Genomic DNA, 26,195 nt, shown 5'->3' with positions numbered 1-26,195 from the left:
AATTCCCATCAGCCTCTGTCAGCATGGCCAATTGGCCATGCTGGTAGGGGCTGATGGGAATTGTAGTTCCTGAACATCTGGAGAGCCGCAGGTTCCCTACCCCTGCTCTAGGCAGTCGTCATTTTGTGCAGTAAATGTGTGGAGGAGATTCTCAGATGTGCTGTTCACAGAGAAACAGAGCGTTTCCTATGCAAACCATGCCACAACCTGACACCGGGATCCCAGCGATCCCAGATGGCCGCTGCACTCACCATGCAATCGGCGACACAGGCGACACGGTGTCATGAGCCAGCCCACACAGGTTCATTTAATCTGTTTGTGTTGCCTGTGTAGACGGGACCGAAGTTTTTTCCCAATTTCCTCAGAGAAGTCTCAGAAAAGCATGGTCTTCCTGAGTTGGCTTTCAGCACTTCTGCCGTTCTTCAGCTTTATGAAATGGAGGAGAGCCACTCCAAGCGAGCGCAAGCTGTCCTCAGAAACAATTTTGCTGAACTCATTCTTGAAGTCCATTCTTCATTCACTGATGTGGAGGGCAATGGAAACTATTATTTCCATACACCTCCCTGGCAGTGGATATTTCTGAGCACGTTTAGAAGCCTCCAGTCTCGACAGGCACAAGTCCATTATGGCCCCTTGACTTACCCAAATGGAAGAATGTGTTGGATTGAAAATGTGGAACGATGGAGGCCCATTACAAATTAGGCCTGAACTATTGAGGACATTTGGGGTCAGGAATTCCACCATGAGACTTGCTGCCATTTCATCCTTACCAGTCTACTCAGTTAATTAATGTAATAAGAATTTGACCATTCAGTGCTTCTCTAACGGAGATCGGGAGTAAGCGAGTTGATGAAGCACCTGCCATCTTGAACTTGTGAGAATAATTCTAAAATACAACATTTAAGAAGTTTATTTTAAAATGATTTTTGCTCTGTCTTCTCCCAGGCAGCTTACAATAAACGTCATCCTAAATAAATACCAAAATATACAAAAGCCACACATGACAGGCAGAAATACTTTCAGTTCCTCTGAGAAGGGCAGGGCTGAGCAGCTGATTCCTTTCCATCTGGAGGCAAATGCTCTCAGGCACAAAGGAAGGGGGGGAAGAAAGAACTTTGGTAATCTTCAAATGGTGGGTTTTTGTTTCATTTTTTTCCTGATTTGGGGGTGGGGGTGACGTTGAGTCAGGGCCAGAGTGAGGGGAAACAGTGCCCGGGGTAAGCGTGCGCCCTGCACCCCTGCCACACCCGATCCTGCCACGCCCTGGAACACCACACCATGCCCTGGAATGCCCCCACACTGGCGCATGCCCAGTGCATCACACAAACACACACACACACCCTTGGTGCTACATCACTGTGAAATCCAAAACATACAGTCCTTTTCCTTTGTACCTGTTCCCCAAAATCAGGAGGCTGGCTGAGCTTTTCTTGTGGGGTAGCACAGGAAATCCTTTGTGTGATGCTTGTGCAGATACACCTCTTTCAAAACTAAGCTAAATGGCTTTTGTGGCACCTCAACTAAAGGGTTCTTCCAGTGCATACCCAGAAGAGCTAACTCGTGCTTTCCCGGTCAGTGGTACCACCACAGTAGCAGCCATTGGAACTTTCTCTTCATATTGAAACTGTGAGCAGTTCTCCTCTTTTCTTCACCTCTTTCTCATCAAAGTTTTTCTCTTCTTCTATTGTGTGTGTGTGTCCATTTCACCCACATGCTCCTGGAAGGTGCTGTGCTATATTGCACCTCCCTGTGTATGTGTCGCAGTGCCCTTCTCCCCAAGATAGATTGAACCAGTGCCAAAACTGCCCCTCTTGGCTATTGAAGATGATAGCAAACCAGATGACCACTGGTGTTGGGCAAGTGAGGTGTGTGGGAATGAGAGCAACTCATCATGCCTGGACATTGGGGGATGCTAAATCTCTCTAAGGCCCACTCTGCACTGGCCCGGGGAGCAATGGGGCACCAGTGTACATGACACCGGTGCAGTCCTGGGGCCGTTCGCACACTTGTGTGCAGGTGGCCCCGGAGCTGCTGTGGCCCATGGCCGCGCATCTGCATGGAGGCACACCAGTTTTAAAAAAACTTACCTTCTCTTCCCTGTGTGACTCTGTCAGGCCGAGGGACACCCCACCCCCACCCCATGGCCCTGGCAACACCCCAAGGGTTGGGGGCAGGAGGCATGTCTGACAGGGAATATCTGACAGAGCTAAATGGGGAATAAGGGTAAGTTTTCTTTTTAAAAGTGGAGCGCTGAAAAGCAGCGATGTGCACCCGGTGCCATTTGCTCGGCACCCAGCTACACGTCGCCACTTTTCAAAAGACTCTCTAAACTAGCGGGTCAGAAAAACGCCGTTATGGGGAAAATAGGCCACTGTAGCTGCTCTCCAGCAGCAGCAGCGGTGCAAACTCCTCCCCCACAATGGCGTTTTTACCAGCAACATACCAGTCTTTATGACCCATGCAGAGTGGGCCTAAGTTTGTAAGTGTTATCTCTTGGTAGGATGTTCCTCTGTACTGGGAGCTGCCCTCCGACCTCTCTTCCTTCTCTCTCAGTAGCCATTGTTCTTTGTCTCACTTTCCTGTAGAAGTAAATATTTAATACTTGCATTCACATGATGCTGGAATAGCTGGCCACTTGTATAGGGAAATATACTAGGATTATTAGATTAGGATGTCTATCTTTTTACTGCAACAAGAATGTGAACAGCATCTGCTTGAATAAATATAAGGCCATTTCTGCATGGCCAGAGCAGCGGGGCTGCGTTGGCATGGTTCATGCCGATGCAAGCCCCAGGGCCATTCGCACGAACAGCCCCACTGGCTGCGCAGCTGGTATGAACCCGCTGGCTCCACGCATACGCACAGCCCCCCCCCAAAAAATGCCTCCTTATCTCCTCCTGGCTTCCATCACTCTGTGGAGGCCAGGGGACGCTCCCCGATGGCCAGAGTGACAACTGCAGGGATGGAGGCCAGGAGGCGTGTCCCCTGGCCTCCACAGAGTGACAGCAGCCAGGAGGAGGTAAGGGGGCGTTTGGGGCCAGCATGGCAGCGGGTGGAAGACGCTGCTTTTGAAAAACCTCGCTCCCTGAGCGAGGTTCAAAAGCGGCATTTTCACACCACTTGAGTGGGGCGAGCACGGTGCTGCTGCAGCTGTGCAAACAGCGCCCCAGGGACAGCGTTTTTACCGTCCCTAGGGTTCTGTTTTCCACCGGCGCAGAAACAGACTAAGTTTTACCTTTTTGCAATTTACCTCTTGGGAGGACTGATTTTACTTCACTCAATGTCATGCTTCCATGACTGGGCAAACTCTGCTATTTTAACCAATATACCTAGCAGAATGGTCTTCCTCTATCCCGTGCTCCAGCACCACACCCAGGTTGTGATCAAGCTATAGTGAGGCAATATATCCCATACATGTCTTATGAACCACAAAGGTTGGGTCTGCAGTCCTCACCCTGTTCAGTCAAATGTAAGTTGTGGATTCTCTTCAGGGTCTGCACGTGTGGTGCCCAATTTGAGATGTTATTGTGATTTACACAGAAAAAATGTTTCAGCTTCCCCCCCACAATACATTTTTCCTTGGCCTGAAATGGTCCTGAGGGGATTATTTAACCCAGTGTGGAAACTCACAAGTGTACCCATGGGTATCCCTGGTGGACCAGGTAGTGCCTCCCAGACTCTTGTCAGCTTGGGAAATAGGGTTTTTTGTGAGGGGGCTGCTTCCCATGCACCACAATTACAAACCAAAGCATTTATCATGTCGGTTTAGCTGAAGTATTTAAATGTGCTGATACTTTTAGCCCTGGTGTGGACAGTTCCAATGATGTGCAGGGTAAGACACTGTGTGAAATAATTTTTGAAATGTCTGTTTCCGTTCAGGGGAAAATGCATAAGCTGTTACCAGTTCATGCTTCCATTCAATAATTAGAAAAACAAAATACAAGGAGAAATGGAAAAACCTCTCTCAGTCCCCAAATGTACACTTGAGCGCAATCTGAAGACAAGCTTTCTAAATAATTTGGGAGGGCCTTCAGCAATTTTCTGCCCGTCTGATCCCCCTTTTCTCTGCTTTTAGCACTCGCGATGGTGTGTCAGACAAGCAGCTCTACTTTAATTTTGGTTCCGTGTGATCATTTCTGGAAAGATTGTGTTGAGTCATGACTGGCGGCAGCTAAACAAGCTTTTCAAGAAGTGGGCTGGGTCTTTTGCTTTTGAAGAGTTTAAAAAAATCCCATGCTGCTTAACCCTTTGTGCTCTGTCATGTTCCAGACTGTCACTCAACTGGCCAAAAAGTACAATTGTTTCTGTTCTTCTTTGCGTGACTTCAGTTTGCAGCCCCGCCTTTCATGGGATTGTATCACCGTCTCATCCCACCATGTTCTTGAGCCATAATTCTTTCTCCCTCTATAAAAATGTCAAGGTTACTCCCTTCAAAAAAAAACAAACCACCTGCATGGCCTTTGGAGGCTATGTGACAAGTACAGGGCAGTTTCCCCTGACTTTTTGCACTTCTAGGATAGAAGAAATATATATTTTATTGCTCTGTGGAAGTAACTTGCAACAGTTTCTTTGGATTTGGTGTTTTCAATTTCAATTCAATTTTATTACAGTCCAAGACCAGTAAAATACTATAGTAAAATACCACATTGTGCCCATATCCGATTTGTGTAGTGTAAAATAACATAAGTAAAGTGAGATAAAAATTGCTGAACATCCGTATCAATTTACATAATGTAAAAAGTGTAAAATAAATTACATAAAATAGAATAAAATAGATCGTTTCTAATCCCACCCCTCATTTAAATTGAAATTTTAAAATGACATTTGTCATTTAAATTTTTGGGTTGACTTCCATAAATGAGATTTCTTTCTATCTTCTTATCTCAATAGTTCTCTCTTGGCTAGATTACAGATCTTAATTATATAGACCAGTGATGGCGAACCTATGGCACGGGTGCCAGAGGTGGCACTCAGAGCCCTCTCTGTGGGCACGCACAAACAGGGGGAAATCGCCCCCACCCCCACCCTCGCACACACATCTAGGTTGGCCTGGGCCGCTGGGCTCGATTATTAGCATTAAACCTAAGACCTAGTTTTGGGGAAGCAGTATAGGTAACCCTGTTAAGCGCTGTTAAACCCCACTGATTTTCACACGAAAAACTAAAGCACAATCCTTTACATGGGAGTAAGCTCAGTTGCTGGCAATGGGGCTTGCTTCTGAGTAAACCCTCCTAGGGTCGTGATTCACCCGTTCAAAGAGTTGCATGGATGCTTCAAAGCAAAGCCACTGACTACCACCAAGCTTACTCCCGAGTAACGCACGCCTCAGAGCCAACCATTTTTTCTAAACTAAAACCTCAGTATTCAGGTTAAATTGCCATGTTGGCACTTTGCGATAAATAAGTGGGTTTTGGGTTGCAATTTGGGCACTCGGTCTCAAAAAGGTTCGCCATCACTGATATAGACAGAATAGCTTCCTATGTTTCTCTATACAAGGAATTGTACTTGAGCTATTAGTAGTAATAATTTAAAATCTGTTACAATTATGACATATATCCCCTCCGAAGTACATCCTATTTTATTTAGTACAGGGGCCCAGAAGTTTAGATCTCATTTCTTTGAAGAGCAGGCAGCGATGAAGAGTATGGGCAACAGTGTCCATTTCATCTAGCTCACTTGAACAGATTCTTTCTTCTTTTGGGGGTATTCCTGTATCTGCCCTCCAAAAGCGCTGGCAGCAGTGAAGCCCATCTCACTCACGTAAATGCTCTTCTTAGAGTTTGTTTTTCAATATTAAATAGATATGGCACTGGGAGTTGTATATATCTATGTGATGCTCCAAGTATGAAGCTGGAATGATCATTCAGATCATGCTATCTATCTGTATCTTGTACTCTTTGTCTGAGTATCTGTTTTGCAGTAATTGTATTTTGTTGTATTAGCGTGTCTAGTGATAATCCCCCTTTGGCGGCTTCTCGCTTAACTGCACACTTCCATCTGGGTTGAAAAGAATCCTTGATAACAAATGGCCAGAGACCTTTTTGGTTGCTGTGGGCCTTCAGTCAAAGATAAGCTGTTTGTAGAAAAAAAATCTATTTTCTATTCTGTCCTGTCTCCAATCGTAAAAAAAAGCATAACTCCTGGGGGTACTTGCAAAATGGCTCTTAAATTTTTTGTTTGGCTTCTTTCCAGGATTTTTATATTTGCTTTTGAGGAAATAAACTCCAAAAGTAAGTTGGGGCAATATCTTTGCCTGGTACAATTTAAGTGCAGATGGTAGCTAGAACAATTTTTTGATCAAAAATTTTTTAGTACAGCATGTAAGGTTCTCTCAGCCTGATCTACAAGTAATTTTAGATGTTCTTCATTTGAGCGTGAGGACTATAATACTGCTGCCAGATATTTAAAATTGTTGATTTGTTCAATTTTATTTCCTTTTATTGCCCAGGTCTTTTTGTGGTTTTTGCTGCCAAATGCCATAGCCTTTGTTCCAGTATATCACCAATTCCTGATTTTCACAGTATTCTATGAAGGACCCAAATGCTCTCCTAGGCCCTGCTTTAGTTCTAGATAACAATACCTCATCATCAGCATAAGGCAACATTGCCAGGTGTTGAAATGTTCATTTGTGGGCGTAAGGAGGGGCGACTGTATATTGTCCGTCTTTACTTGGCTGATTCTGTATAATTTTTATGAATCCTTATTTGATTAGAGACCCGTTCAGCTTGATTGTCAACTGCGATCAAATTGAGATGGCCTGTCTTATCTATAAGGATGCATCCATTGTTTTTAGATTGTCTATTGGCATAGGATTGTTTCTCCTTAAGGGTAGATGTTACATCATTAGTTTCTTGGGTGAACTTTGTCCCTTGTTCAAATTGTGATTTTTCAAGTTTCAATTCTGTCAGCTCTTCAGCCCAGACTTCTTTTCCCACTTCCCACTTCTGAGGACATACGAGTCCAACTCTAGATTAAACAGATTCCTCTTGTAAGTTTCCCTGCAATGTACTGTCTCTTGACTTTGATGATGATGAGGCTTCCTTTTCTGTTGGCACCTTCTGATCAGGTTTTATTGCCATGGGAGGAGATAGCATCAGTAAATTGAATTCATCTTTTTGTGGATAATGTTGTCGATCTATGCTCTCTGGTTCATCACTATCATTCCCTGCACATATACGTTACATATAATAGAATTGCCACATTCTTTATCTCCATTCTCCTTGCTCTCTTTTATAGTTGTCTGGTGATATCTTATCCTTTGTATTTCATTTGCTTCCAGTCCGTTCCTGCACAGCCAATTGCAGAGTTGTGCCATCAGTGTTATTGGCAACACTGCAGCAACAGAGCATTCGCATGGGCAGGCACTCTGTAGATAGGTAGTGCATCGGTTGAACTCCAGTGCTTCGCATGGCTGTGCTTTGCAAACGGCGTTCTTTTTTTCCCAGGGTAGATGTCGTGGGCGTTCAGCACCAGGATTGGCCAGTGTGGGCCGCCATTGTGGGGGGCAAGCTCTGCGGCATCGATTCCTGGCAGGCAGTTTGCGCGATGCCAACTGCAGAGCACCATTGTCGAAAAGACACGCTCGGTGAGCGACTTTCGAACAAACCATTGTGGGCCCACTGGAGCGTTGCCACATTGCAGCAGTGTCATTTCTGCAGCGATGGCCGTGCGAACTCCCCGCCTATAACAATGTTTTTGCCGTCCTTTTACTGACTTTTTTGGCCTTGCGGAAACGTCCTTTTACAGGCTTTTTTGGCCCATGCGGAAATGGCCTTAGAGTTTTGATTGGCCTCAGAGAGTAATTTACTGCAATTAATTAATTTTTCTTTTGGTGTCTCCCATCTCTTAATGCTATCCATTTGATCTGCCTTGAGTGGTGCCAGATATGTTTGCTTATTTCCTAAGATCTGATCATTATCTCCTGGCATAAGAATTCCTTGTAACTGTAGTTGTTGTGATAACATCTTCTCTGGGGGAATTAACTTGGCTTTTTGATATTTTTGATTTAGCCCTGGATATTAATGGCCAGATCAAGGTGTTGTTAAATATTCGCCTCACAAGAATCTTACTTCTAGCTCATTGTTTCTTCATACTCATTAAAATTGGGGGGATATAATTTGAGTAAAAAGTCAGAGTTATTTTTTTCCCTCTGGTTGTTAGGGAGTACTTCTATCAACTTCCACGGTTTCATTAAATATCAATCCCTTTTTGTCTGAAGTTGTCAGTTTCTGCCTCCTAATTGCATTTGGTTCTTCTATTTTGAGAACTGAGTCTATTTTATGATTTAAAATTCAAGTTTCTTTAAATATCTTCTCCACTGTTTCTGCTGTGAGCAGGAGCAATTGGAAATACCCAGCTGCATTGGTTGCTGCTACATACTTATTTGTGAGTAGCTCGTCCTCCACATTATTATTATTATTATTATTATTATTATTATTATTATTATTATTATTATTATTATTATTATTATTATTATTATTATTATTATTATTATTATTATTATTATTATTATTTTAATTAATTAACTAATTAATTAATTAACTAATTAACTAACTAACTAATTAATTAATTATACCGCCCTATCCCCGAAGGGCTCAGGGCAGTGAACAATATAATACCATATATAAAATATACAGTTGAATTAAAATAAGCATATTCTAAAAACAGTATCCCACAAAAACCCGCATACAACCCGCCCAGAAAGCACAGTGGGTCCCAAAGATGTTAGGGGCCCCTATATGGCAGGGGGGAGGGGGGTCTCAGTGGCTGGTCTCTCCAAAGGCCCGGTGGAACAATTCAGTCTTGCAGGCCCTGCGGAACTCTCCAAGGTCCCGCAGGGCCCGGACAGCTGGTGGTAAAGTGTTCCACCAGGCTGGGGCCAGAGCCGTAAAGGCCCTGGCCCGAGTGGAGGCCAGCCGCGTCATGGAGGGGCCAGGGATCTCCAGTAGATTGGCCTCTGCAGAACACAGAGGTCGATTTGGGACATATGGGGTAATGCGGTCCCGAAGGTACGAGGGTCCCAGGCCACGTAAGGCCTTAAAGGTCAATACCCACACCTTGAAGATGATTCGGAATTCTACCGGTAACCAGTGCAGACGGCGCAACACAGGGTACCAGTGCAGACGGCGCAACACAATAGAAGTTATATCTCCTGCATTTTAATTTTTGTTCATTTCTACAGGTGTTGGTTGTAGCTCTAAAGGGAAATCCTCATCATCTCCCTCAGCCTGTAATATCCCACAGCAATTTGTTGTTGATATTTGTACTGAATAAAATTTGTCAACCTTCCTCTGCTTGGCTTCAGGGGAGATACCTTCCTCATTATCTCTCCCACTTTTTTATGACCCCTAGTAGTTTAATTTACTGATTCTCCAAAGATAGCATACACCTTCACTCCCACTATATTTATGGCAATAGAGAGAAAATAAATTTGGTGCTTAACTGAGAGGAGTGACAGAGAGCAAAAACAAACTGCCTCAGGGGACATTCCGGAACTTTGATGTTTTCTCTGGTGTTTTCAAACATTGTCCTGTTAAAGAAGATGGAACATGTATCACTGTGATTCTGAAGTAATACAAATGGGAACAAAGTGTAATTTGGTTCAGAATTCCTGAGAACGTGAGGTGTTCAAAAGCAAATTTCTGTCCCGTATGACTGTGAATATGTGCTTCAAACTATGCAAACCCTGTCTGCTGAAACCTTAGAAATCAGGAGAAATCTCCAGCGGATAATATCTGTGCTATTCTTTGCCGCATTAGAATAAATACTGAATTTTTTTTAAAAAGTACACATTTGGGACATAATTTGGATTCTAAATATTTGTGTGTGTGTGTGCGCGCGCGTGTGTGTGTGTGCGTGTCAGCATACAAAGAACTCAGCACGTTTGGAAAGATGCAGAATGAAACTTACATGCCCCAGTTTACACAGACAGCAGAATTATACGATAAAGTTTTGCTTGGAGTACAGTACTCCAGGCTACTCATAAGACGTTTGCATGTTTGGATTTGGGATGCAGAAAACCGCCTGAGGAAATTGAGGAAATTGCCTCCTTTAATTTCCTAAGGAGCCTTTGAACTTCTCCTCAGGTGTGATGCAGTGACTACCTAGATGTGGGTAGAATCTTGCTGGGAGAAAAAAAATCTGCATTTTGAAAAACTTCCAATTGAGAGACATCTCTTAAGTTTTCTTAACATTTTGAGTTATGCAAAATGTTGGCGGCAGTAACTCAACTTAGAATAATTCTCCACAAATAAAAAACCCCTGCACATAGAAATCTAATCTGGGGAGAAGGCTGGGCTGGAGTTCTTCCCCTTGGGGTCCTGGATTTGTGTATGGGGTGCAAGCAGATATTGAGCTGCCACTGGCTTTTTACATAGTCTCTTGCTGGAAGAGATCAGGACTGGATGCCCCAGGGTGGAAAGACTCCCTGAAGCTCTCCAGACTGACTCCAAAGCGTGGCAAGGCCTTCATTTGATAATGGGCAGACACCTCTGGGCCTTGTCCCAGTTACCGAAAGACACTGTGAAGCCTCAAACTTTGCCCTCTCTTCCCCTTTTCATACTCCACTCAGCTGTGTAAGCATAGTTCTTCTCTGAGGCCATGGCCATATCAAGCACGGTGGCTTTCAGGTCACAGCCTTGACCCCTGACAGTGGTGATGAGACCTCCAGGTCCTTGTGTGTACACAGCTGGTTGGGAGGACAGAAACGGGGGATCAGATGAGGGGCTGTGATGGGAACCAGGCAGCATTGAGCTGGGCTGGTGGAAGGAGCTAATGAGAAGAGGGAGAGGTAATTGGTGGCAAAAATCAATCTAGAACCAGAGATACCTATCACTGTGTGTGTGTGCATGTGTGTGTGTGTGTTTGTAAATTCCATTTCCTGATGTCTGCCGTAGTGATAGTGATAGGTCAGTGTTGTGTAGTGGTTAGAGCATCACACTAAAGTCTGGGAGACAAAGTTTCAAATCCCCACTCTGTGATGGAAGCTTGATGAGTGATCTTGAACCAGTCTCATGCTCTCAGCCTAACCTACCCTGCAGGGTTGTTGTGAACATAAAATGGAAGAGTGGAGAATGATCATTGCTGCTCTTTGTCTCTGCTGGGGAGAAAGGCAGGCTATAAAATGGACCTATAAATAAGATTTGTGATATGCTTTTAACATGTAGGGAAAGCATTATCTAAAGATTGCTATTAGTATTGGAGTTTAAGTTTCTCTTAAGTTTCTCTGGGTCCATAATGAACAGTTATCAGCACATGACTTGCATTGTTGGCCCTTTTGGTAAGTAAGTGGTTTGTTTTTTTGTCGAATAGTTTTGAAAAATCCTAACTATGGTCCCCAAGAACCTTAATCCTCCATCCTAAATCTTCTTTTAAGCTGGTCACAGCTGTTGACAAGCATTGTTATCTCTGTGATTGGGAGGACTTTCTTACTGGCAGATCACTTGCAGCTTCTATCTATCCATTAAAGTTTGCTACCCAAAACAATGTTTTTTGCTGACTGCAAAACTAAGGATGGAAGTAGCAATTTAAATACTGGGTAGGGGTTGCTAAAACAGTACTGCTTGTACTGTCACCAAACTGCAATTTTCATCATTTCTGATGTCAATAAAACTGGTAAGAAATAGATTGTATAGATACACCCTATGTGAGCAAGTCAATAAAATGTAAACTTCTGGTTCCTACACCAGGTCACCCAGATTGATCAAAAGCTAGATGACATCCTGACTGTTCTTCATCTTCAATTTGGCAAGAACTCACCAGAGACGACGTCGGCCTCAGCCACCCCAAGGGCCAGGCGGTTGCGGTCTTCTTCGGATTCTCCCCCAATGAGCCGCAAGATGTAAGAACCACTGGACAATATCTCTCCATGCTTCCATTCTTCCAGAAATAGTTGTAGTCGAGCTCTGGGTCCAAGTTTGCTACTAGTTTGAGTGACTCCACAAGCAGAAAGGAGGAGGGAAATCCTCCCCTGCCTCCCCTTGCAAGCCTTCATTCACATCAGGAAATGGAATCTACGGGCCGTGGCAACACTTTGCCGGACCAGAAACAAGAATGCCACGAGGGAGCTCAGAGGCTTCCACAAAGCAGTCCCGTTAGCCAGTTCGTGACTCATGGAGTGCTAATGTCTAGGACAAACAATGCTTAAACATCAAAACTATCTTTTAAAAAACATGAACTGACCCAGAGGTTTTCCCTCCTCATCACCAGATGTGCGATGGGACTCTTTTGTTACATGTTGGTGAACATAAAACCATCTGTACCAGCTTAGGGACTCTCTTGTCTATCTACATGTGTTCCATGGAGGTGATGCATGCATTTGAAGATGGATGCCACAGCTGAGATCTGATCTGACCTGGCCCAAATGATGCCCTGGATTCACACACCATGTTTTGCACTAGGTGGTAACAGCTGGCTTCTGTGTGTGCAGTTCTGGGTTTTAGGGGCAGGAATGTGAGAGTCGATTCTTTGGCAGAAGCTTTAGGATTTTCCAAAGTTATCTTCTGTTTTGGCACAGAACCCAGATGTGTGACTGTCCAGATGACCTCTCAGAGAACAAAAGTGACAGATAATCAAACCAGGTGTTTTTTCCCCAAGAGTACTTAATATGGGATAGATTGTTTAGAAGACCAGATGGACGGCGGATCTCCAGCAAGACTTGAGTGTAAAAAGTCACTTAAAGCAGGGTCAGTTGATGTGTGAATCTTTGTAGAGTGCTATCCACCTTCTATGTTTGGAGGAAGTTTTTAACTGTGCAATCCAAAGGGATTGAGGGCTGAAGCTGCATTGGAAGCAGCAGAAGGTTTGCACTAACGTCCAGGCCACCAGCATCATGTAAAGTGGCACAAACACCAGTCCTAACCCTGGTGGCTAGCCACTGCAGTGCTCAAACATGGAAGCTGGGCCCTGAGGTGGCATGGGCGGGTGTTCCAGGGGTGCTCCAGGAGGCGGAGCTGACTTTAGCCAGTTCCCAAAGAGAGCAGTGAGACCAAGGAAGGGGCAGAAATAGTGGCCTCCCTCGTGCAACAAGACCTACACTCCATTTTCAACAATGATTGCTTCTCAGTTGCACCATCCTTCTTCCTTGAGCTGCTGGTCATCTGCTGCTGCCCATTCTGCAAGCAAGGATTTTAAGAGCCCCTCAAATGAGAAGGTTTTCTTGTGTTTGCCTGAAATACAGCAAATGTGTGACAGGACCAATCCCTGGCAATTTTATTCCAAATGCAAGGTGGGGTCGGCAAGGGGTGGGGATATTACAGCAGGACATGTATTGCCAGTTAATTTCCTTGAAACACATGTCAAATAGCAATAATAATAGAATAATTACATTTACTGGACTGTGACAGGCATAGCAAGGGGGGAAAACGGCCAGTGCACCAGTGTGTCCTCCTCCCTCGCCTTGCCCCGGAATGCCCCCGCCAAACTCCTGGAACGCCCCTGGAACGCCCTCGCCACACCCCACAAGGGTGCATGCCCAGTGCATCGCGCCACACACACAGCTTCCCCCTTAGAGCTACGCCTCTGCTGGACTGTTGAAAACAAATCTGAAAAAGAAACCCTGCACATCTATTGACTAGTCAGCCTATTCAAAATGCTCTGTTGAACATTGAATCTTCTTTCCAAAATGCTCTCATTTACCACGATATATGTTAAGAAACTCACCTTTTTATATTCACCGATCTTTCTTCCTCTAGCATCACATGAGAGTTTTGCTGTCCTAGTTCAATTGTTACATTTTCTCATGTGCATTGCTGTCCACATTTCACTCTCTCATGACCTGTTTGAAAGAACAGATGTTCAGTATTATTCATACAGTTCTCCATAAAAAGCATAGGCAATAACACAGATCTGAACCACTGTTGTACGTTGCTTGTACAATTGACTACTTCTGTACATCATGTTCTCCTTTTGGAAGCAAGCAGCTGTCTACAATAGTTCAGGTCTCAGCAGATCAAGAATCTGTTGGGCCTCACCTTCTCCCCTCAGAGGTTCAGTTAGCGGCACAGCTCTGAATTATCTTGTGCATTGCACACGTTTTTGATTTTTGCATCACATCAGCAGTAGTAAAAACTTCTGGTTCCGGATGCATGTTTTGTGCACTTGATTGCAATTTGTGCGATTTAGCTGTTGGTTTTTTCATGCATTCTTCAATAAATATTGCAAATGCTTTTTATGACAGCAAATATGTGGGGGTGGGGTCACTTGACGAATGGAAGGACCATATGCTTTGCGTGGTTTGTTAGCAGAAGATCCCAAGTTCCGGGCCCAGCACCTCAAGCTAACAGAATCTAAAGTGAGTGCTGGCAAAACTTTGGACAGCTGCTGCTGATTCGGTCAGCCTGACCTCTCATAATCTGACAGCTTCATATGTCCGTATGATATTCTCAGCATCCCCAGAGCAGGCATTATTGACTGAGTGAAATGCAGAGGCATGGCTAGGGAAAGTGGAGCCCAGTGCAAAATCTGAGTTTTGCTGTTTCCCCACCACCACCCATGTTCGTTTGTGGGTTTTTTGTATTTTTTTGTGTTTTTTTCAGTTTTGACCTGCAGGGGGCACAGTTTTTAGGCTAGCAGCATCAACATTTCAGGGTATCTTTAGGATACTATTCTGATGATGCCAGCCAGGTTTGGTGAAGTTTGGTTGGGAGGGGGGGGTCCAAAGTTATAGACTCTCAAATGTGTTGCCCCCATCTCCTATTAACTCCCATTGGAAACAATGGGGGATGGGGTACCCCCTTTGGGAGCCCATAACTTTTGACCCCCTGAGCCAAACCTCACCTAACTTGGGTGGTGTCATCAGGAGATTCCCCTGAAAACTCCCTGAAATTTTGGTGCTGCTGGCCTAAAAACTGCGCCCCCTGCAGACCAAAAACTGAAAAACACTAAAAAAACCTGGTGCAATGCGCACCCCCCAGTCCCCTTGTAGGTCTGCCTCTGGTGAAATGTGCCCATCTCTGAGTACAATGGACTTGGTCTTTCCAAACTTCCTCAGAGAAAGCTCCTTTCTCTTCAGAAATTCTGCTCTGGCACCGAATGTGATTCCAGGGGACCTCCTTGCCCACTCGCCCTGTGAGTCGCCCTTTCCCCAAATCCCTTTTGCTATGGGGAGGGGAATAGCCACAGGGATGGCTGATGGCCACAGTAGGAGGGCTGGTGGTAGAAGTGGAAGCCTCCCCTTTAATGTTTGGAAGCTCCATTGCTGTGTCCTTTTTAAAGCAGCAGACAATCCCAAGCACCCTCAGGAAGAACATTATTCAATCTTCATGGCCTTCATTGGGACTGCACATGCATAGGCCAAATGTGTGCCTGCACCAGACCACTGAATGAACAAGTTACAGGTTGGTGCAACACGGTTTCTGCAATGTCGGTTGGTTCCGTGCACTGGAAATCATTGGGACAAGGGGTGCTGCTGTACACTGCTGCATCCCCACTCAACTTCGAGAGAGGCTCAGCACCAGGGTCTGCTAGTACCAGCCTCCATCTTCTCATGGATATGTTTTGGAGAAGGGTAGGCGATTGACTGTTAAATCCATGCTGTTTTTAAATGTTAGAGAGAACTTGGTCTTCGCTCCTTGTGGCTTGGAGTTCTCCGGACCTCCGACCACTGCCCCATTCAGCACCATCTCTAGTTGATGCCAATTGCCATACTTTGAACCTCTGCATAATGAGCATGTGGAAAGTCACGAGCTTCGTCGCTGAATTCGCTAGAGGCATGACTGCAGTCAGTCGACGCTTGTTTTTATTTGTGTAAATAGACTTTCTGTAGATAGGCTATTTGGATTACTTGGCACAGTATATTGGGTAAATCATTACACTATTTGACATTTTGATTGTACACTGACTGTATATGGAACCTGAAGCACTGTTTTGTTTTTGAAACCCTGCTCATGTGTACAGTTGCCCACGTCATGAACTATATCTTGTCTCACTCTCTGAAAAAGCACATCATTGATAAATATTGTAAATAGCCTGCTTCCGTTTTAAAAAGTTCCTGTTTATTAAAGCCTCTTAAGACATTTATTGTGCAGTACCGTGTTCCACGAAATCGCAGGCTGGCTAACTCGTATATGCTCATCTCTTGAATAACTGAAGCAGCAAATGACAGCCTGCGTGTGCAAACGGGCTTCCGCAAAAGTAACACCGCAGATGTACCGTGTCAAATGCGATGCTTTCTGTTGGGGTCAGATGAGTGAATTGGTTTTCAGTTGCTGTGGGGCCAGAGCTCCATAATCAAGCGTAGCACAATCCTGTGAGAAATTGTGAAGCCTTTCTGGCAACGGCCTACCACTAATGGGGACATGGGGTATCCCTTGTCCCCCGGGAGCGCACCTTTTTGTCATGCCAAGCCCCGCCCCCCTCCTGGCCTGCAGAGCCTGGGGAGGGCAGAAGCTGGCCTACAGGAAGGCCAGGAAGGCGTGGTGCCATGGCACTCATCCAAGCCCCACCCCCTGAGCCCCACCCTCCCCCGGTCTCCCTGCTGGCTCCCTGGCTCTAGTAAGTGGGGCGCGGGGGGTGGGTGTTGCAGGAAGGCAGTCAAGCCCCCAGGTGTAATTTAGCCCCAGTACGGTACTGCTTTCTGGATATTGGATTGGGAAGCTCCTGTATGGGTTGTGCTCTTACAAGTGTCCAGAGGAAAGAGTAGAGCTCAGACCATCTCATGAGCAGGTGCAGGTGATTGGCACCATGATGATTTGTCCTTATAAATGTTGCGCTTGTGAGGTTTCATGGCCTCATTAATGTGTTGAATGCTTCTACTCAATTTCAGCTGGGTTGCAGGCAACCAAAGGCCCCACATACCTCTGGACAAAGGCCAGCAAGCATCTGAACCAGACGTGTGGCCGAAATTCAGGAAACCACTGCATCTGCTTTTTACCCTTTTGACATCCTGCCTCCTGGGCCCAGCTTCTTATGAAACCACATCAAAAACCACAATTGAAACTTCCACAAATAGCTGGAGTTGTGTGCTTTACAGTGCGAAAAGCTGCTGTTTAGAAAACCTGAATTTGAACGCATGCTGTGTCAAGAAGTTGTGCCACAATCAAGAGGCCTGACTAGTGAAGGCAACGTGACATAGTGGTTAAGAGCGGTGGACTTTAATCTGGAGAGCTGGGTTTGATTCCCCACTCCTCCATATGAGCAGCAGACTCTTATCTGGTGAACTGGATTTGTCTTTCCGCCCCTGCTGGGTGACCTTGGGCCAGTCACAGTTCTCTCAGAACTCTCTCAAGCCCTGCCTACTTCACAAGGTGTCTGATGTGGGGAGAGGAAGGGAAGGAGTTTGTCAGCCACTTTGAGACTCCTTACAGGAGAAAAGGGGGGGTATAAATCCAAACTCTTTTTCTAATTCCAGTGTGTGAATTGAGATGAAGGAACAATAACAATTTACTGGTTGTTGTGGGCTTTCCAGGCTGTGTGGCTGTGCTCTGGTAGATCTTGTTCCTAACGTTTCACCTGCATCTGTGGCTGGCGTCTTCAGAGGTGTATTACAGATGCAGGTGAAAAGTTAGGAACAAGATCTACCAGACCACTGCCACACAGCCTGGAAAGCCCACAACAACGAGTTGAGTCTGGCCATGAAAACCTTCAACAGTACAATAATAATTTAGTGCTGTCAAGTCACAACTGACCTACGGCGTTTTTCTGTCCCTAGGGTGCTGTTTTTTGGCCGTGCGGAAACAGCCTATGATTCTATGATTCAAGTAGAATGGTAATTTGTCTGCCTACCTAACAGAGCTAGGTAGGCACTTGGACCCACGTAGAGCATGTGATGATCCAGATGTGGCTGATGATGCTACAACTCCACTTAGTTCTTTTGGTGCAAAGTCATGTCAAGATTGTCTTCTTTGTTCCATCAGTGCGCCCTTGTGCATTGACAATGTGGAGAAGAAAAGAGATGCAAATGAACAAAAGGAAACAAAAGGTGGAGAAGAAAAGAGATGCAAATGAACAAAAGGAACAAAAAGTAACAGCAACCTGCATTTATTAAAAGTAACAGCAACCAGGTAAAGAATTAATTCGTGCAACTCTCCTAGTTATCCCAGAAATTCAGGATGAGTGGAATGCGGGACACAACACATAAATGAAACCAAAAAAAAGGGCAGGGCAGAGAACCATGTGCTCCTTAATAAAAAGATATCCAACCGTATTATATATTTCTTTTTGAACTCAGAAACAGAATCTTTCCATTTTCAGGCTACCGCAACTGCAGTTATCTTTTAATCATGTATGGAAGATTCACCGAGTTAAGAAAGGTAGAAATCAAGGATTCCATCTGAGTTTTTAATCTAATAAAATAATAATGGGGGGATTCAAAGCCATTGCCACAAACCCTGAGGCCTCCTTGGATCAGGCAGTTATATTTACCATAAGCAGATCATATCTAGGAAATCATCATAATTACCCTTTTTTATTCCCACGCTTTTAAACAAGGTGTGTCAGCTTAGAATTTTTCCTGTACTGAAGGGCAGTCTTTTCCCAGGGAATGTTTTCTCACCTAATTCTCATCACCGAGCAGAATGCCAATTGGGGGAATAATAATAATAATAATCCTTGGCATTTGTATTGTGCTCCAGGCTGTTCAAACCACTTGTTGTACACTCATTTCAGGTAATCCTTCCAACAGTTTTTTTATAGGTAAGTCAGACATTTTATCTTCGTATTGCAGATAGGGGGAGCTGAGGCAGGGAGAGAGATTTGCCTAAATTGTCTACACAGGTGCGTAGCCAAGTGAAATTCAGCCCAGAGATTTCTTCAGCCATGGCAGTCCACAGGTCCAAGAAGACACATCTATTGGATACTTCAAATTTGGTAGCCATCTTTACAGGGAGTGAGACTGGTACATTCAGTTCAAAGAGGCTGCTTGCTGTGCTCCTTGTCCCATGAATCATACTAACAAAAACAAGCATTCTTAGCACTCTGGAGCCATGGATACAGGACAGGCATTTTGTGGTGTGCCTATGAGGTAGATGATGGAGCATATCTTCTGTTGTTGAATGAAGGGAATTTTGTAAAAGAAAGACTATGACAGTGTGAAGAGTCAGTCATCCTTTGCAACATTTCTGGCACCATTTGGGGGAGTTTTCTATTTCCATTATACATAAGGTAATGTTTTTTTAAATTACAACTTAAATATATCTAATGACATTTGAATGCAAAATTTTAAGTCAACTAAAATATTAAGTTATGAAAAAGAAAATCTGATACACATACACATACACACACGTGTGTGTGTATATCTATATCTATCTATCTGTGTCTATGTCTATATATCTATCATCTATCTATCTCTGGATGGATGGATGGATGGATGGATGGATGGATGGATGGATGGATGGATGGATGGATGGATGGATGGATGGATGGATGGATGGATGGATGGATGGATGGAGGATGGATGGATGGATGGATGGATGGATGGATGGATGGATGGATGGATGGATGGATGGATGGATGGATGGATGGATGGATGGATGGATGGATGGATGGATGGATGGATAGATAGTCTCAGACATCTCAGACATTTGTACCTCAAAATTCTCACAATAGGAGCAGCTTGCCTGAGATGACTAGTTCTGGTGAGTTTGTGGTTCAGGGGAAATGTCAACCCAGACCTTCCTCTGTCTGAGCTTACCCTCTTCATCCCAGTACATAGCATTACCAACTTCCAAGCGGGGCATGGAGATCTCCTGGAATTACAATTGACCTACTGATTTCAGAGATCCATCCCCCCCCAGAAGAAAATGGCTGTTTTGGACAATGGACTCTATGGCATTATACCCTGCTGAGGTCTTTCCCAGGCTCACCTACCCAAATCTCCAGGTATTTTCCAATCTGGAGTTGGCAACCTTAGTACTACCTCAACTTCAGACTTTCCCCTCCCCCTCCCATAGCCTACTTTTAGCATGCCATGAGCTTAGTCACATGGGAAACAGTCTCTGTTGAACATAAAAGTCAAATTGCCATCTTTTCTCCAATGAGCTTCTTTGCCTAAATACACATGACTCCATGTTGGCCTTTATTAAGGTTTAATGCGACTCGTGACTGTGTGTGCTAAGATTACTGCTCCCCCCCCCCCACACACACACAGTCTTGAGGGGGCTTTGGTTAGATATATGGGGAGATGGTGTAACCAGAAGTTTAACACATCCTCTAATATCATTTGATTTCTTTTTTAAAAAGGTATGAGGGGAGGGGAGAAACCAGCCATTGTAGAAGCTTTAAAATAAAAGACAATTTTGCTCTCTTTGATTAATGCATTTTTCAGTCAGGCTTCTGAGGATGTCTTTCTGGTTTAATGAAACAATGAACGTTTGAAAGGAAAGTATTCAGAACAGTCATTTATCTCAAACATTTCATTTCCTTGACATTAAATTTTATTCCCCACAAAAAGCTGTATCGGACGCAATGGCCCCAAAGAAAAATGTAGCTGAAACACAACATTTCAGAAAAACTAAACACAATCTTTAGCAAACAATCACACACGTATGTTAAGGACAGAGAATAGAGAGTGTTTTAGCATACATTCTTTTTTTAAAAGTTAAAGTCTTTGAATTCAGTGTGCAGCATTCAGTGTGGAAACATAAACAATACAATCCTTCTTGTGCAAGACCTTGTGCAAGACTTAGATCTTTACTGCCTTGATCTTACAGGGCCCAGAAATGGTTTGCACAACTTCTGGCTTAAGTGGAAAAACTGTTTACGATATGCTATGTTTGGTGTAGCCTAAGGCTTTAAAAATAATATTCAAAAGGCCCATGTCACAGAGTAGCAATACTGCAGTCCAAGCGCTGCTCGCAACCTGAGTTCGATCTCAATCAATGTCAGTTTCAGGCAGCTGGCTCAAGGTTGGTTCAGTCTCCCATCCTTCCGAGGTCAGTAAAATGAGTACCCAGCTTGCTGGGGGTAAACTATAAACGACTGGAGAAGGCAATGGCTAACCCAGGGCTGTCCAACTGTGGCGATTCAGATGTTCATGGACTACAATTCCCATGCCAGCAGGGGCTGATGGGAATTGTAGTCCATGAACATCTGAAGCACCACAGTTGGACACCTCTGGCCTAACCACTCTGTTAACATAGTCTGCCTACTAAATGTTGTGACGTGATATCACCCCATGGGTCAGTAATGATCTAGTGCTTGTAGAGTGGACTACCTCTATCTTTGAGGCTTTTTTCACACTTTGGCTCGCACAAGGAGCTGAGCACATATGGAAATCTTCCTGTGGGTTCAAACAGATTTTCTTGAAGCATTAGTCTTAAGGGCATAAGAAGAAAGACCCATGTGTATTTAGTGAGGAGGCAAGGGGTGATTTGCTCCAATTGGGATTGTTACATTTCTTGAATCCGAGATAGGCCTCGATGTCTTCACTGGAAACATGCTGCGGTGGGGAGGTTGAAACCTCGATGAAAAGGTGCAGTTTATTTTCAAACTTGGTTTGATCTAGATTGAATTTCCCGATGGGCCTGAAAGACCAGCTCGTCCATTTTTCTACAGAAAGGAAACCTGATTACATTCCACAGGCACGGTGTCAGTTATTAAATATTAAATTACTGGGGCGGGGGGGGAATTCAGCTCATAAAAACTCACACCAGTATCTAGGCTCTGAGGGCCTTTCCCCACTTACCTTAAGCACCGCGCTACTCTCCTCAAGTAGCGCGGGGTCCCCCGGCACTCCCCACGACAGGGTCGGCAACAGCGCAGCCGCCCCGACGCTGCCGCTGTCACGCCACCTCAGCGCACGGCATCCCTGACGCTCTTGTAAACTGAGAGCAGCGTGCGGCATAGGGGGGATCGTGGTGAGTGGGGAAACGCCCATAGTTTTTGAAGCTCTGAATGTTGTGGATACAATTACTTCAGCCACTGCAAACACATGAAAGGCATTTTACTCCCCCAAGCTACATGGGGACCTGGGTTGTGGTAGGGAATACACACCAAAGACGACTGTCCCAGGCTTTCCCTTCCCTTAGGCTAGCAGAGTGAACCTCCTGTAGCCAAACTGTAGAGTCTTGGGATGTCATAAAGCTACCACATTTATTGTGACAACACTTTTCCACAGATGCAAACAGTGTAAGATTCAATAGGCAGATATATAGATCCAGCTCAGAACAAGAACTGAAAGACTCAATGCATCACTCCCAGACCACATCTCTTGCCTCTCCAAGCTTCCTATTTACACTGTAAATTGTCTAGATGGTAGAGATTGTGCCACCCTTCCAATACCAAGCCAGTATTTACACGCATACACACTACCTCAGAAAGAAGTTGCCTCGGATAACTGGTAATCACAGGACATTTTCTGATCCAGGTTTTCACATATTCCTGAAGTGACTCAGAAGTGGGCATGACAGCTGAGAGCTGCTTGTATGCCTGTTGTGGTGTTTGTTGTGCTGTTTGAGTTGAGCCGAAGAAGAGGAGGAGGAATTTGGATTTATATCCCACCTTTCTCAAGGTGACCTACAAGCTGCATTCCCTTCCTCTCCCCACAACAGATGCCTTGTGAGGTGGGGCTAGGTGGGGCTGAGAGCTTTCTCAGAGAACTGTGACTAACCCAAGGTCACCCAGCAGGAATGTAGGAGTGTGGAAACACATCTGGTTCATCAGGTAGGAGTCTACTGCTCATATGGAGGAATGGGGAACCAAACGTGGTTGGGTTGATGAGCCCCACCAGCACATCCCACACCCGGAGTAGTAGTGGTGGTGGTGGTGGTGGTGGTGGTGGTGGTGGAGGAGGAGGAGGAGGAGGAGGAGGAGGAGGAGGAGAAGGAGAAGGAGAAGGAGAAAGAGAAAGAGAAGGAGGAGGAGGAGGAGGAGGAGGAGGAGGAGGAGGAGGAGGAGGAGTGGATATGAATGACAGAAGGGCTACCAGTTCCCCCATCCTCTCCACACAGGAACATAATTAGGGTTGCCAACTCCAGGTTCAGAAATACCAGGAGATTTGAGAGTGGAGCCTGGGAGAGTGGGGGTTGAGAAGGGGAGGGGAGGGAACCTCAGTAGGGTATAACGCCACACATTCTACTTTCCAAAGCAGTTGATTTCTCCAGTAGTGGAATATATGTTTTAAATAAATAACAATAAATAAATGATATATGTAATCTGGGGATCGGATGTAATGCTGGGAGGTCTCCAGTCTCGACCTGGAGGTTGGCAGCCCTAAGTATAATGGAGACCATTCTCTCAGATGCATGGGAGAGAAGATCGTCCATCACAGAGGACACAGGACACATGTTTGCTTTCACTTCTCCTCTAGAAAGCAAACTAATTGCTGCCCTGCCCCGCAAGCAAACTAATTGCTGCCCTGTACCTTCCTGCTGGCTGAGGAAGTCCACATCACAAAAACGGCACTATCTTCTTATCTATACCTGTCCCACGTTTATCTCACCCTTCTTCTGGGAAGCTCAGAATGACCTTGAATTGCTTTCCTTTCTGTCTGTTTGTTTTTTCCTTATAGCCCTGCGAGGCAAACCAGTCTGGAAACCCAAGGACACCCCAAAAGGCTTCACGGCTGAGTAAAGATTTAAACCTAGGTCCTTATATCCCTAGTCCGCCCTTTAAACGCGAGCTGGAGGGGTGGGGGTGGGTGGGGTGTTGCTAGGCTCTTGAGCAAAGGGTGCCAGTGATGTCTTTTGTGGTGGTGATGGGCTCAAACTTGGCCCCACCCATGATATCAACACAGGGCAGTTGCGGACAGAGTTGGATTTTTGAAAATGTGATTTGTTAAAAGAAGGGGGTGGATAAAAGCAACCTGTGCCCTCTGGATATTTTTTTTAAGTTGCAGGCGCTTGGAAAGGTAAATAACTGTCTTGCAGGAAGGCTGAAAACATGCAGTTTTTCTCCACACCCCCACCCCCACCCCCACAATTTCAGCCCTGTTTTTCATCTTTATCTTTTCGCAGCAGCCACCGACAGCTGACCTTTAGAGCTCCCCAGAGGGGCTTCAGCAGGTGAATTACGAACAGCTGCGCCCAGTGAAAACAGAGGGGTCAGAGGTTACCAGGCAATGAAGCCAGCCTGTGCATTCAAGAGACATATTTAATTAAAGATGCATTGCGCTTTTTATTGATTTGTGTGTTTGTGCGTGCCTGTGTGCCTGTGTATGCACACACCCAAGCATGCGCACAAACACACACATTGTCTTTCGGTCCCCTGCACCTGGAACAGGCCTTTCCCCTTCCCCCACTCAACAGGAAAATACCAATTCCTTGCATGCCCCTATGGACCATGCGTGCTGAATTCTCACAATCGCAGTCAAGCCCTGAACCTGGTTGGAACAGGTGAAGAGGAGCCCGTGAGCAGATAAGAACAAGCGCTGACTCTTCACAACATTCCTCCATGAGGCTCAATATTCATGCTGCCCAACGTGGGTGTGTGGACTTGCGATGTCTGCGCAGGTACCTTTCGAGGGATTAAATTAATCTTGCCTCTTTTATTTTATGGAAGATTTAACGCTGGAGCCAAGTCCTGCTAGAGAAAATGACAGGCATTGCAGTAATTGCTACAATGACTTGATGAAGCCTGCTGGATGTGGCCTTCCAAAATACTTTTAAAAAATACTTTATTGATTTAAAAAAAGGAAATTAAAACAAAATTCTGCGGGATTTGTGGTGTGCCCGTGGATTGACACCAATACAGATATAAGCAACGGTTTACAATGCGGTAACTGACCAAGGTTGCAGGGGAACAAAAAGCAAACTGGTTACATGGAGGCTGTTTGTGTGGCTACCAATATTTGTGTGGCAGTCACACACGTGACACTGGTTGTGTGTACAAATTCCAAATAGAGGCGCACTGGCCATGTGCGTACTCCCAACGCTGTCATGTGGGAGTAAGATTGCCAAGGCTTAAAGATATTGAAATGTATACCTGGAAAAGAAATCAGCCTGAGAGATGCATTTTCCTGGGATGCCACTGTTAGTTTTTAAACTGCAGTTTGGGTTTTGGGATCTGATACGCAGAGGTCAAGATGGCTTTTGGCAGTCACAAAGGGAAGGTTAAAGTTTCTGTGGTCTCAATCTGACCTTGCAATTTTTAAAAAACATGCCCAATTCATTTTTGGTGCAGAGTTTATTTTGGAGGAGACTTTCAAAGTAAATCCTAAAGCCCAGATGCCAGAGCATTGCATGACACTGATCTCTTGGCAGAATATTTTTGAAGAAGGAGGAGGAGGAGGAGGAGGAGGAGGAGGAGTTTGGATTTATATCCCCCCTTTCTCTCCTGTAGGAGACTCAAAGGGGCTGACAATCTCCTTGCCCTTCCCCCCTCACAACAAACACCCAGTGAGGTAGGTGGGGCTGAGAGAGCTCCGAGAAGCTGTGACTAACCCAAGGTCACCCAGCTGGCATGTGTGGGAGTGTACAGGCTAATCTGAATTCCCCAGATAAGCCTCCACAGTTCAAGGGGCAGAGCGGGAATCAAACCTGGTTCCTCCAGATTAGAGTACACCTGCTCTTAACCACTACGCCACTGCTGCTCCTTTAAAAAAAATCAACTCCAGAGCCATCACCAAACCAGAAAGAAGAGGAGGAGGAGGAGGAGGAGGAGGAGGAAGGAGAGGAAGAGGAGGAAGGAGAAGGAGAGGAAGAGGAGGAAGGAGAAGGAGAAGGAGAAGGAGAGGAAGAGGAAGAGGAAGAGGAAGAGGAAGAGGAAGAGGAAGAGGAAGAGGAGAAGGAGAAGGAGAAGGAGAAGAAGAAGAAGAAGAAGAAGCAGAAGCAGAAGCAGAAGCAGAAGAAGAAGAAGAAGAAGAAGAAGAAGAAGAAGAAGAAGCAGAAGAAGTAGTAGTAATGTAAGGAATCTCAAAGTGGCTTACAAATTGTTTCCCTTTTCTTTTGCACAACAAACATCTAGTGAAGTTGGTGGGGCTGAGACAGTTCTAAGATAGTCATGGCTAGCCCAAGGCTTCATGTGAAGGGATGGGGAGTTGAACCCGATCCTCCAGATTAGAATCCACTGCTCTCAGCCATGGTACCACGCAGGCCTGCAGTTCAATGCTGGGTTCTCAGCCTGGCTGGGTCCAGCTTTATTTTGCTGGCTCTGCCTTTGAAGCTCCTGTTCCACCTTTGAAGTCAGATGGACTTTGAAGGCGGAGCCCGCAGCGTAAAGCTGGACCTGGCCAAGCTGAACCTGCAGTTTGACACTAAGGTCAGCCTGGCTGGGTCCAGATTCAAACTGTGGTCTGTACCTCCAAAGTCCATGCAGACTTTGGC

General features: G+C 45.2%; 1 protein-coding gene across 1 annotated transcript in view; it reads left to right on the top strand.

Annotated features, from left to right (window-relative positions):
- Nucleotides 1-12,025, top strand: part of LOC125443873 (potassium voltage-gated channel subfamily KQT member 1-like) — a 309,945-nt gene extending 297,920 nt beyond the window's left edge. The window contains exon 17 of the mRNA XM_048516257.1: nt 11,688-12,025. Coding sequence (XP_048372214.1) covers nt 11,688-11,843 — 156 coding nt within the window. The 3' untranslated portion in view covers nt 11,844-12,025. The remainder of the gene's footprint in view (nt 1-11,687) is intronic.
- Nucleotides 12,026-26,195: the final 14,170 nt, after the last annotated feature.

Source organism: Sphaerodactylus townsendi, linkage group LG14 (genome assembly GCF_021028975.2).
Source record: "Sphaerodactylus townsendi isolate TG3544 linkage group LG14, MPM_Stown_v2.3, whole genome shotgun sequence".
NCBI lineage: Eukaryota > Metazoa > Chordata > Lepidosauria > Squamata > Sphaerodactylidae > Sphaerodactylus > Sphaerodactylus townsendi.
This window is presented reverse-complemented; position numbering and strand designations above follow the sequence as displayed.